This window comes from Dioscorea cayenensis, chromosome 15, assembly GCF_009730915.1.
Source record: "Dioscorea cayenensis subsp. rotundata cultivar TDr96_F1 chromosome 15, TDr96_F1_v2_PseudoChromosome.rev07_lg8_w22 25.fasta, whole genome shotgun sequence".
In the NCBI taxonomy this organism is placed as follows: domain Eukaryota; kingdom Viridiplantae; phylum Streptophyta; class Magnoliopsida; order Dioscoreales; family Dioscoreaceae; genus Dioscorea; species Dioscorea cayenensis.
The window spans coordinates 5,345,032-5,358,596 of record NC_052485.1 but is presented as its reverse complement, the minus strand read 5'-3'; the positions used below and the strand labels follow the sequence as shown (position 1 = coordinate 5,358,596).

Here is a 13,565-nt window from a genome sequence, read left to right as displayed (position 1 = left end):
TTTGCATGTAGATGTGTTCATTAATGCAGGCATATCTGAAGACCTAAGCATTTTATTGCCACTGACTATTATAACATCACTGAAAAAATACAACTGGGGCGCCCTTTCCTTTGAAATGAAGGTTTGCAAAACAAATATTTCATCAAAATCAGCCATGCGTGGTCCTGGTGAGGTACAAGGATCTTTTATTGCCGAAGCTGTTATTGAGCATGTGGCATCAATTCTGTCAGTCCATGCTGATTCAATTAGGAAGATAAATCTTCATGACTTTGAAAGTCTCACAAAGTTTTTTGAAGGTGCTGCAGGAGAACCTTTTGAATATACTTTACCTTCTATTTTCAATAAATTCACATCATATGCGAGTTATCAGGACCGTGCTGAAATGATCCAGCAGTTCAATAGCTGCAACAGATGGAAAAAACGTGGTCTTTCTTGTGTACCCGTTGTATATCAAGTGACGGTCAGGCCAACGCCAGGGAAAGTAGGCATTCTAAATGATGGTTCAATTATTGTAGAAGTTGGAGGAGTTGAAATAGGCCAGGGACTCTGGACGAAAGTAAAACAAATGGCAGCTTTTGCTCTTGGACAACTATGGGATGATGGAAGTCAGGACCTTCTGGAAAGGGTAAGAGTTATTCAAGCCGATACATTTAGTCTTATTCAAGGAGGATGGACAGCAGGGAGCACCACATCTGAATCAAGTTGCGAAGCTGTTCGTCTTGCCTGCAATATCTTGGTTGACAGACTAAAGTTTCTCAAGGACAGCTTGCAACAGAAAATGGGTTCAATTTCATGGGATGCCTTAATACTGCAGGTATTTGTTTTAATCTCTACAAACTATTTTTATCAAAATAGAAGCTCAGTAACAGTACAGTACTGACAACCACATCTATGCGAGGATTGAGGAGTGCCAACTTTTATTTGTTTGTGTTGTTATTTCATTCTATAAAAAACATTATCTATATGGGGTTTGAGACGAAGGTGATCCCAAGTAAAGATATGGAACGTTCTATAACTTAATTTATTTGCATTATTTCTCACATTTGAGCTTGCTTGATCTCTTTCTTTCTAACTGGCAGGCAAATACTCAAGCAGTCAATCTATCAGCAAGTAGTTATTGGGTTCCTGACCCTAGTTCCAAAGAGTATCTAAATTATGGTGCTGCTATAAGTGAGGTAATGCATGGCCATTCTATTATGTGCCATTGATGTGTTCACTGATGGCAGAGATATGTTTTCCCTTTTAAAGCATGCATCTCTGCAGTTTCATTAGATCCAGATGCACTATTAACTAATTCTGCATGGAATTCCAGGTGGAGATCGATCTTTTTACTGGAGCTACCACAATTTTGCGGACAGATCTTACCTATGATTGTGGCAAGAGCTTAAACCCTGCTGTTGATTTAGGACAGGTATGTTGGACCTTCAAGATTTATGTTGTGCATTTTACTACTTGATGAGGATATAAATAACCATCTTGAAGGATTATCTTGGAAATCCATTTAATTATCAGATGCTTTCTATGATGTGGACCATCAACATGCTTCATCTATATAATTTACATATAATGTTAGCCTTGTGGAGAGCTTGGCATTTGCAGACTTTTGATTGCAACCATATTGCTTATAACCTACCTGGACAAGTTAGATAGGAATGAGAATGGCAAGATCCAACCTCGCTAAGGGTCAAACAAGCAATTAGTTATTTGTTTGCTGTAAATAAAATGTGCATAATTTAAATTCACTTGTTAAAATTCTATCATAATGATCATGTCCACAATTCAAAACAGACAGTCTTAGCTGACTGCCATAGTGGTTAACATCAAGTGAATATTACTGAATAAACTCCATTCCTTTGTGTATCAATGGAGGCCAAGGTTTCTTTGGCACATCAAGTAAATTCTCTAATTTTAGTTGGGTGAATAAGTTATAGAATTCTAAACAATTTATCTATGTTCGAAAATTACCATGGTTTTAAGTCCCCACAAGAGGGACCCAGCAATTTATACTTGGTGCCTTACTGCTGTGTTATTTTTTTTTTATTTTTATATAGATCGAAGGTTCTTTTGTTCAAGGTATTGGGTTCTTTATGTCGGAGGAGTTCATCACAAACTCTGAGGGATTAGTAGTGACAGATGGAACTTGGACATACAAAATTCCTACTGTCGACACCATCCCAAAACAGTTCAACGTTGAATTTCTGGATAGCGGGCATCATGAAAAGCGTGTTCTTTCCTCAAAAGGTATCTTCTTTACTTCCTGATTATTTCTTAGATATATGTCCTCTAGTTTTTATTTTCATTAGATTGTGTCAAACCAAAATTCTAATTAGAGTATCTTGCATTATCATAGCCTCCAAATTTCAGACGTCTACCTTATAGTTCTTGTCAGCAAGAGGGTCATTTTCCTACACATTCTACTACTCTAATCAGGAGGAAATCCTACCGAGTGTGTTGTCATTCTTGGAAGGGTTCTTTTTATCAAAAAAAATGTCTAAGACTATATGACTCAAGAACTCACGTAAACATTTTGTATCTCATATTTTGTTTAGTGCACATTGCAACCTTTTGTCGCCCATAAAAATCTGTTAAATGTGAACCGAACATATATTATATAGAATTAATTTAACCAAAAAGCTTGAGTTAACTGGATAAAGAGACCCGGATTTGTAAATTAGGATCCATATTTACCAACTTAAATAATGTGGGATTATTGCTTACTCTAATATACCACGTTAGCGATGAAACCAATTATCAAATTGTGATATCATATTAGGTGCAAATCAAAAATATTATCTGTTGGCCTAATTAAGAAACTGAAAGTCCCATATCAGCAATGTTTGCAAATATGGATCTTATTATACTTATCCGGGATTCTCATTTTATTAGTTCAAGCTGTTAGTTTGAATTGATCAATCCAGATAATATATATTTTGTTCGCATTTAACAAAATCTACATGTCAGCTGCATAGCTCAAACAGATCACAAAAAATTGCATAAACAAAGAGACTGCAAGTCATCGATAACTACATCATGTATCCTCTCCCTCAACATATTTGTAGAGGATAACTTTCGGCATTTTGCTCAGCTCAACATATCACAGTTAGTCAAACACTAGAGATATACCGATCACTTTTCCTTTTTAACAACAAATCAGCAAAATTGCACTAAACATACAGCTAGTGTTTATAGTTCATTTCATTGTGTCGAATAAATTCTATCATATCTCTCTTCCTTTGATCCCATGGATCATTTTCTGCAGCATCTGGGGAACCCCCTTTGCTTTTAGCAGCCTCCATTCACTGTGCAACAAGAGAAGCAATCAAAGCAGCTCGAGACGAATTTAACTACACTACGCCTTCCGCTTCTCCGGCTACATTTCAAATGAATGTTCCTGCAACCATGCCAGTGATCAAGGAACTCTATGGCCTCGACATTGTAGAAAGATACTTGGAAAACTCATTATCTGTTCATCAACTGAAGAAAGTATGATGTCTTCCAAATTATTCAGTCTGCCACATCCTATGCTTACCAAACTCCATTCCACTGTATGTATTCCTTAATCTTTACAATCCTTATTATCAAATTCTAAGTAATTCAATAGCACTAATCTTGGATTTGTGTTCATTACCAATTCTTGAAGCTGTTATGTTTTGCTTATTGTTTGTAAGTATCAGATAAATGATTGAAAACAATATAAAATGCTGAAGTTAATGAATAATACTTGGAACAGAATCAAAAGGCGGGCATTTCCTGGTTCAATAGAAGGAAATATTTTTTTTTAGAATACTACTTATTATCAGAGTATTATTTCTTCCCAAATAACTGAGCATGAAGAGAAGATACAGTTGCTTGCCTTTGTTCTATTATTGTTCTGGAATTGATGATGTAATTTTTTTTTCTTCAATTTTTTTTTAATTTACAGTTTTATGAAATAGCTTTCACGGAGTGTGTTTGGGGTTATTTATTTGTACATTTACTGTTATATGATTAACATTGGACTAAAAAAATTATATCTTTTGACACTGGAATAAAGATTAGTGTTTGAAGAATTCAATTTTGTATATTGTATGTTTATGGAGATTCATGGTGAAAAAAAAACTGATCATACTCAGTGCTTTTATGCCATTTAAATTTAAAATTATTTATTTAAATAATCCAAGTCTTTACAATTTGGATCAACTCATCAACAGTAGCTCTTTTTAATTTTGCGTTTCTATTTATTCTATTTAGATTTATAATTTAAAAAAAAAGTTTATCTGGCATTCAAACATGTTTAAAATCTAACTTTAGCCCAATAATTTTTTGAGATCTAATATCTTTCTGTGCTAATGTCTTCATTTGATATTTGCGAGTTATTAAGATTATTTTTTTATTGCAATATCAATTAAATAAAAAATGAGGTAAATGAAAATAAATATTTTGGGATTTTTTTTTGTATACTTTGAAATTACCTCTAATGATCTGATTTTATGATAAGTATAAGATGTTTTAAACCATGTTTTACGATAAATATGAGATGTTTTAAATCAATTTGTATCTCACCTCATTTTATCCTTAAAATTTACAAACATATCAATTAATTATAATTTGAGGTAATTAATTCATTTTAGTTTTTTAAACCAAATATAATCATAATTTTGTTTTTACAAAATAGACAAGCCGCTTCAGGATAGAGTTTAACACTTCAAGGCTCCAGTGTCGAAGCCAAGAGCTAGTTGATATAATCAAAAACTTCTAATTTAAATCACTTCGATATTATAAAATTTTTATTTTATTTTAGTCTTATCAAATTTATTCAAAATTTATCAATTAAATTTTTTTTAAGGTATTTGAAATGCTAATTTTTAAATGTGATTGTTGAGATAACAAAATAGTGTCAATTCAGAAATTAGTTTTCTCAAATTTAAAATAGAGTAAGTCGAATTGAGATAAACTACTCAAAATATAAATCAAAATCATAAAAAGTACTAAATTTATCCTAATCCAAAACTCAATGGACATATATAAATATATATATATATATATATATATATATATATATATATATATATATATATATATATATATATATATATATATATATATATATATATATATATATATATATATATCATAATAAATCTTGAGTCTAAATCTCTCAAAATTTTGCACACAATTTTGCTCGGTGTTTAGGAGTTTCTACGAAATTATCATGGTAAATTCTCTATCCTTTGTAATTTCCTACTCTAATTATGCTCAATTTATGCTCAATGTTTAATTTTGATAAATTTTCTCTAATTTTGTTATTAAAATTATGATGATCTAAATGTTTGTCTCTCATAACCTACAACAATAACCACAATTTCTCTTTCATCTTAAAGATTTCTCTTGCTTGTTTACAATAATTACAATATTTCAAATGTCTGATTATCATCAATTTTTTAATATAATTTATCAAACGTGAAATATTTGATATTTGTCATAATAATTATAATTTCTCTTGAATATTAATAAATTGTATCTAAATTTGTTGTCACAGTTTATGCTTTATATTGAGTTTATGGAGTGAATTTTTATTAATAACTCATGCTATATGATCTTCTATTTAGATGAAGAGTTTCAAGCACTTCAAAATACATTGGTTGCTGATTTTGTTCCTTTTGAGCTTGGTGTTCAATGGGCAAGCTAAAACAGAGTACATGAAGTACAAAGATCCAAAGCAACCACTTAACACTAGGATTAATGACTTGATGAGAAGAATGACTCTTGCTGAAAAGATTGGACAAATGACACAAATTGAACGATTGAATGCAACCGCAGATGTTATGCACAAATACTTCATTGGTAAATAATTTTTTTTTACATCTTACACATTTTAGATGAGTAACTAAATATAATACAAATGTTATCTAGAAATACTTCATCAGTAAATAAATACATCCTTTTTTTTTCCCTCATGTAGTTTTATATCTTTTTTTATTGTCTTGTTATTCCTGTTTCTCTTTTTTATTCTTTTTTTTGTATGTTGTTCTATTTTTAGTTTAATGCAAGAAGTTTATCAATCTTTTTATAAAAATAAAAACCTTACTAAATGCAATATCATACATTATGTAAAAATACTTCATAGATGAATAAATATTTTACATTTTCTTATACATTTTAAATTTATATGAATATGATTCATTAGAAATAAATATTTTACATATTCATATAAATTTCAAATAAACAATTGAATGCAATTGTTGTAGATGCTACACAAAACTATTGCATTGATAAATAAATGTTTTACATCTTCTTAGATATTTTAAAAGTATGATTAAATGTAAATATAGATATTATGCATACTCGATAGCAAATGAATATTTTATATTTTCTTCTACATTTTAAATGAGTATTATGAGTTTAATTTATTCCAAGTATAAATGCACTAATTAAATTCAATGGTTGTTATTTAGGTAGCGTTCTTAGTGGTGGTGGGAGTGTGCCTTCCCCTACTGCTTCTCCTGAACTTTGGATAAATATGATAAATGAAATGCAAAGAGGTGCCTTATCTACTCGTCTAGGGATACCGATGATTTATGGCATTGATGCTCTTCATGGGCATAATAATGTTTACAATGCCACAATTTTCCCTCACAATATTGGTCTTGGAGCAACCAGGTAAGTTGCTTGTCATTTAGAATATTACAATTTTTTTTTTCAACTTTCCATATTTTCAATATGTAAATGTTTTAAGTTAATAATTTAAATGAGAATTTTGTGGATATTGTTGTTGTGTGTATCTCCATAAGTGAATATGTTAATTTTCTACGTGTGGAGTTTAAAATGGAGAATTACAATGGAATTATTATTTATGCAGTTTGTATAAACATCTTAATCTTTTTTTTAACCTTGTGAGTAAAAATCTTAATTACTGATTAATTATTGCTTATGGAATGATACTAGTATTATCATGATGTCTCACATTTGTTAACAAGAATTGATAACCTTAAGTGGATTTGTCATTGTTTGTGTATTGTGTATAAATGTGTTTGTTTTTCTTTTTATATAACTTCAATGCAGAATTACTTTGAAGTTATTCTACATGCAAATTATTTATTTGTAGAAATGTCTCACTTTGTGTTTTCTTTATTTTATAGATAAAAATTATACCAAGGAATCAATGTTAATAAAGTGGTACTCATATTATCATACTTTTTTGTGCAAGAATTAAAATAAATAAATTATGGACTAATGGTTTTGTCTTTTCTCTTTATGTAAATTAAAATAGAAAATTACTTATTCTAAAATGTATTATAGAAACTTGCCAAAGATTGTACTTCACAATATTTCTTAAAAAATTTTATTCTAAACATAAGGATAAACTACTTATAGGTTCATGGATATTTTCATTATAACCAATTAGTCTATCTATTTCTTAAATTATACTAGACAACCCTCTCATTTATTTATTTATTTATTTATTTTTACCAATTTGTTATGTAGTACAACAGACTCTTTCATATCATATTTTCTCTAAAATCCCTCAGTTGCCCTCATTAAAAGAAAACTCACATAGTCTTATATATCACATGTAAAAACAAACATTTAATGAATTTATTAAAATATAAATCTTAAAAAAAAATAAAACTATGTTATCAAAAAATAGAAAACATTTTATTTGTTTCAAAAACTTTGGTAATTTTTTATAAAAAGTTAAAAATATGCATGCATGCCCTCAACCAAAGTTTCCTCTTGAAACATGCACACTTGAAATTAAGATGAATATCAAATTAAAGACATTGAATCAATTTAATTATTTTCAATATACAACAGGGATCCTGAACTAGTAAGGCAAATTGGAGCTGCAACTGCACTTGAAGTTAGAGCTACTGGCATTCCTTACATTTTTGCTCCATGTATTGCAGTGAGTGATCAATAATAATCTACACAATTAATGTTACCAATCTTGCAGTGATTAAAATTTGAGATAATATTATTATTTTTTAGGTTTGTAGAGATCCAAGATGGGGAAGGTGCTATGAAAGTTTTAGTGAAGACCCTGAAGTTGTGAAATCAATGACTGAAATCATCTCTGGGTTACAGGGTGAGCTCAAGAATCACAATGGTGTTCCTTTTGTTTCTGGAAAGTAAGATAATCTTTCTTCTATATATCTTATGAAACCCTAATTGATTATTCTTATTTTTAATTAGGTTTAAGGTTGTGTTTAACAATCTTTAATTGAATGATTATTCAGGGATAAAGTTGCTGCATGTGCAAAGCATTATGTTGGTGATGGAGGGACACATGAAGGAATTAATGAAAACAACACCATTGCCAACTTCCATCAAATTCTTAGTATCCATATGCCAGCTTATGATGTTGCTATAATCAAGGGTGTTTCCACAATCATGGTCTCTTACTCTAGTTTGAATGGACAGAAAATGCATGCCAATTACTACTGGATAACTAATTTCTTAAAGGGAAAACTTCATTTTAGGGTAAATTAACTACAAGCATCATGATCAAAAAGTTTATATGAATTAATTACTTTTCTTAATTTGCATGTTTCTGCATGCAATGTGTTAACAATGTTACTTTTGTTATATGGTTCTTAGGGTTTTGTAATCTCAGATTTTCAAGGCATTGATAAGATCACCACTCCAGTAGGTGCAAATTATACATATTCAGTTCAAGCAGGAATTAGTGCTGGCATTGATATGGTGAGAATTAAACTAATTAAGAAGAAAATTGAGAGTTTTTTTTGTAAATTAATTATATGTCATTTACAATATGATGTTTATGTAATTTTACAGGTGATGGTTCCATATGATTATCCTGATTTTATCAAGATTCTAACTTCTCTTGTTGAGAACAAAGTTATTCCTATGAGTAGAATAAATGATGCTGTCGAACGGATTCTTCGAGTTAAATTTGTAATGGGTCTTTTTGAGAATCCTATTGCTGATACAAGCTTTGTTGATCAATTAGGAAAGAAGGTATAATTATATAATTTCTCATCTCTTCTTGTTTGATATTAGTAAATAACATTGTAACATGCATTTGAATATATAATAACAGGAACACAGAGAGTTAGCTAGAGAAGCTGTTAGGAAATCACTAGTATTGTTGAAGAATGGGAAAACTAATAGCAAACCAATGCTTCCTCTTCCTAAGAATATGTCAACTATCCTTGTTGCTGGAGCACAGGCTAATAACTTGGGATATCAGTGTGGTGGATGGACAATGACATGGCAAGGTGGCAGTGGGAACACCACAGTAGGTATGTATCTTTTATCAGCTTCTTTTAACTTCATATTCATTTTATTTATTGTATTTATGTTTATGATACTTCTTTATATACATGTGCTTTCCAATCTCTTCAATTCTCAGAGTTTTTGTAATTGATTACATAGTTAAAATCATAGGAAATCAGACTAGATTAATTATATGTTTGGTTTGCCTTTAACCAAGATATTTTCATAATTAGACCCTAATGATTCATGCATGTTGTTTTTCTATGAGTGTCTATTAATATTTTTAGATCATTAATTCTTATGATTATAGCAACACACAAGTCTTTATTTTTCTACATTTACTAGCTATATAAATAAAAACAATGAAACAACAAACAGTACTTAAACACACTAATTAACAACTATCTCTTCCCAAACTCAAACAGGAACTACAATTTTAGAAGGTATCAAAGCAACTGTTGATCCTACAAGTGAAGTCATCTATATGGAGAATCCTAACGCCACAGCCATCAAAAGCAATAATTTCTCTTATGCAATTGTTGTCGTCGGAGAAACTCCATATGCAGAAACAATGGGAGACAATCACAACCTCACCATTACTGATCCAGGTCCAAAAATCATTGAAGAAGTTTGCGGTGCCATAAAATGTGTCGTAGTCCTTGTCTCCGGCAGGCCTCTCGTGATCGAACCTTATATTAATTCCATTGATGCACTGGTTGCTGCATGGCTTCCTGGAACTGAAGGCCAAGGAATTGCTGATGTCCTCTTTGGTGACTATGGTTTCACAGGAAAGCTTTCAAGAACTTGGTTCAAATCTGTTGATCAACTCCCTATGAATGTTGGTGATAAGCACTATGATCCTTTGTTTCCATTTGGCTTTGGATTGACAACTGAAACAACAAACAGGTAATTAAATACTTCTTCTACAATATTTTTTCCGTTACTTTTTATTTGTCACATTTACCTAATTTACATCGATTAAAAAAAATTGGTTAAAATTAATTTGTTACATATATTTTATAAAAAATTTCATTACTTTCCAAAACTAACTCTATTTAAAACCTCACTAGTGGAGTATATAATTTAATGCTTAGTTGATTGTGAATTATTGAAAATTATACAAGTACATTAAATTATAGGGTAAATTTAGAAAGAAAAAAATATTATTTAATGTTGTATAAAATTTCTCATGTGATAAATAAAAGGAACAGAAAATAGCTCCAAAATATGATAACTAAAAAAAATTGAGAGAGTATCAGACAATTAAGTTGATATTTTATTTTTCACTCAATTTAAAAATTAACAGCTTGATGCTCTAGTATGTCTATAATTATCAAAAATAAATATATAAATAAATAAATAGATGAATTGTTTTCAAATAATGACACTTAACTTAGAGATAACTATTAAACTTTTATTCTTGATGTTGTTTTCAGCACGAGTACTTCTGCCGCTGGTGTGAGAGGAGGAAATTACAACTTTGTGACTATGTTTATTAGCTTATTAGTTGCTTTCTTATTATGCAAGGCTAATGACTTGTTGCATTAAGTTAGAGTTATTTTAGACTTTTATTTATTCTTCTCCTTCCTACTTAGGATGCAAAAATTTTTCTTGGGTATAGATTATTTTTTATTTTATTTTAGCTTTTGTAAATGAATAATTATGGTTTGGTTTGAGATATTAAAAGTGTGATTGATATTTTAGATGTATTATGAGAATTTACTTTCAATATTATTTCTCTTTGGGTGAAAAAATATATGTTTTCTTATATTGTTACTAGATTAGATATTATATTTTAAATTAGCTTAATATGTGAAAGCATGAGTTTAGTTTTGAATATGGTGGGTTTATTGTAATATTTTAATTTACTTTGTGGTTTTTTTAATATTATATATATATACACACAACTTAATAAAAAACTAAAATGAAATCACACATGTACTCTTTATGTTCTTTTGTATATATGTCCTTAATAATGTGAATATTTAAAACAAGTTGGATTTATATATTATTATGACCTTGATAATGTGGAAATTTTATTAAATAAAAATAAAGAGAAAAAAATTTTAACTACTTCGCTGCTGTTATGTACTATCTCTGACAATAATTAGTTTGCAGGAATTCCTGTTTTTGGAATCAATTGTTAATTTATAAAAAGAAATTCTTTTGGTGGGCCCCGGGAAGCCAACTTCAATCATCAAATGTTAGGGTTTTAAAAAAAAAAAAACAATTACCCAAAAAATGTTAACTTGGTTTTTTAATTATTTAAAAAATATACAGTTTTTATTTTTTTAATATTAAATTTTTTTATAAAATATTTATTTTTTAAAAGACATGAGTCAAATTTCAAATCAACCAAAATAAAGATATAAATAAATTAAAATATAAACTCTATATATTATGCATGTTCCTGATTTTTTTTAAATGAAAGTGGTTATCATTTATTTATTAAATATATATGTGATATTTTATTTGATATATAATATGAAATTATGAAAAAAAAATTGATATTAATTTTATTTAATTCATTAATTTGGAAATTTTGAATGTGATGATGGTTCCACTAGAGCTTGTATTATAAAAACAATCATAAGCATATCTATAATTTACTTTATAAGCATTGGAAACCTTGAATACAACAACCCCATAAGCTTTCATTTTTATATTTTATTGCCACACTATCTCCACAATATTAGCCTTTTTTTTAATATTGTTTTTTTTAATTAATTACTAGAATAGGCATTTTTAGAATTATTTACCAAACTAAGCATTTTTATTTTTTTAATATTAAATTTTAAATTTTTTTTTAATAGCCGTAGATTCCACTGATTTTTTAATATTAAAATTTATATTTTTAAATCGGGATCGATCATCTTTTAATATTTAAAATTTTATATTTTTAAAAACTGATGTCTCTACTAGTTATTTTTAATTACATTTTTACATAAATCTTATCATTTCATACAAATGTTTACTCAACGCCTACTTTCCACTAAAATAAACTCACTAGATATTATTAATCGAAAACAATTCATATATTATAAAATTATTCAACAAATATAATATTTAAATTATATTATGACATATGACTTGGACCAGCTGCATTCGGATAATTTTGACGACTATGATATGATTCTGACATATTGACTGCTGGTCGACCGCCTCCCCTACGTCCCATCCCATTACGAATTCCCTGGATTTTGGAATCGAAATAAAGGAGACTGGTCACCAAAAGTTAGTGGCCCTACAGTCAGAATGCAGGTCATAATCGTCGAAATCGTCCGAATGCACTCTGGTCCCAAGTCATATGTCATAATATAATTTAAATATTGTATTTGTTGAATAATTTTATAATATATGTAATTGTTTTCGTTTATTAATAATTTTTTTTTTGAAGTATTTATTAATATCTAATGAGTTTATTTTAGAGGAAGTAGACGTTGGAATAAAACTAGTTGTAAAAAATTTTATGAAATGATAAGGGATTTAGTGTAAAATTATTTTTAATTAAAAAAATAACTAGTAGGACCCATCCCAGTTTTAAAAATATAAATTTTAATATTAAAAAACAAGTGGAATCCACATCTATTAAAAAAATTTAATATTTAATATTAAAAAAATAAAAATGGCTAGTTCGATAAATAATTCTAAAAATGCCTATTCTAATAATTAATTAAAAAAACAATATTTTAAAAAAAGCCACAGTATTATTATATAGTATATCCTAAGCATAGTATATAATTTTTAAAAAATTTTAATTCCAGAAATATAAATTTTAAATAACATATAAATTATTATTAGATAATCATGATGATTGTTCCAGCCGAGCGGCGTGATGTGTGTGATCTGGGGGTCCAGGTTGGACCGCGTTGATCGGTGGGACCCACTTCCACCATTTTCGAGAGTGAACATGCAGCCGACAACACTCTTTATACGGTTTCTGCGGGGCCCACGCGACCCTCGTTTAACATGTTCCGCGGCGCAACTTAAGCCACTCCGCTTAGACCAATGGATGACAACTATGAACTCTGGTTCGGATCCGTATCCGATAACATGAGGGGTATGTTTTGGATCCCAAAAGTAGGAATCCAAAGTGCAATTTAATTAACACTTTGGTTTACATATAACCAATTGCCGCAATAGCTAAGCGATAAAAGTACTTGATTTTTACAGAGGCGAGAAAATTGAGATTTCAAAGTCTGTTATAATGTATAGTTGAGATATAATAAAAATAATGATGAGTGTATAAAAAAATAATAATAAAATAAAAATATTAATAAATAATTTTATATAGATAAAATCTAAAAAAAAATAATCGTGCTAAAAATATTTAGATGTTTTTAGTATTA

At 29.1% G+C, this 13,565-nt stretch overlaps 2 protein-coding genes across 2 annotated transcripts; both read left to right on the top strand.

The window, feature by feature from the left end:
• The first annotated feature begins 21 nt into the window (after positions 1 to 21).
• Positions 22 to 3,973, top strand: LOC120277128 (indole-3-acetaldehyde oxidase-like). The gene is made up of 6 exons (XM_039283881.1): positions 22 to 814; positions 1,080 to 1,175; positions 1,313 to 1,411; positions 2,052 to 2,241; positions 3,260 to 3,545; positions 3,731 to 3,973. Exons 1-5 carry the CDS (start codon positions 116 to 118, stop codon positions 3,487 to 3,489), a joined length of 1,314 nt encoding a protein of 437 aa, XP_039139815.1. The 5' UTR covers positions 22 to 115; the 3' UTR covers positions 3,490 to 3,545; positions 3,731 to 3,973.
• A 1,160-nt stretch (positions 3,974 to 5,133) lies between these two features.
• LOC120277516 (lysosomal beta glucosidase-like) lies at positions 5,134 to 10,827 on the top strand. The gene is made up of 11 exons (XM_039284379.1): positions 5,134 to 5,194; positions 5,589 to 5,823; positions 6,435 to 6,639; positions 7,795 to 7,885; positions 7,969 to 8,108; positions 8,217 to 8,460; positions 8,578 to 8,682; positions 8,776 to 8,958; positions 9,041 to 9,242; positions 9,642 to 10,122; positions 10,653 to 10,827. Exons 1-11 carry the CDS (start codon positions 5,192 to 5,194, stop codon positions 10,762 to 10,764), a joined length of 2,001 nt encoding a protein of 666 aa, XP_039140313.1. The 5' UTR covers positions 5,134 to 5,191; the 3' UTR covers positions 10,765 to 10,827.
• The last annotated feature ends 2,738 nt before the right edge of the window (positions 10,828 to 13,565 follow it).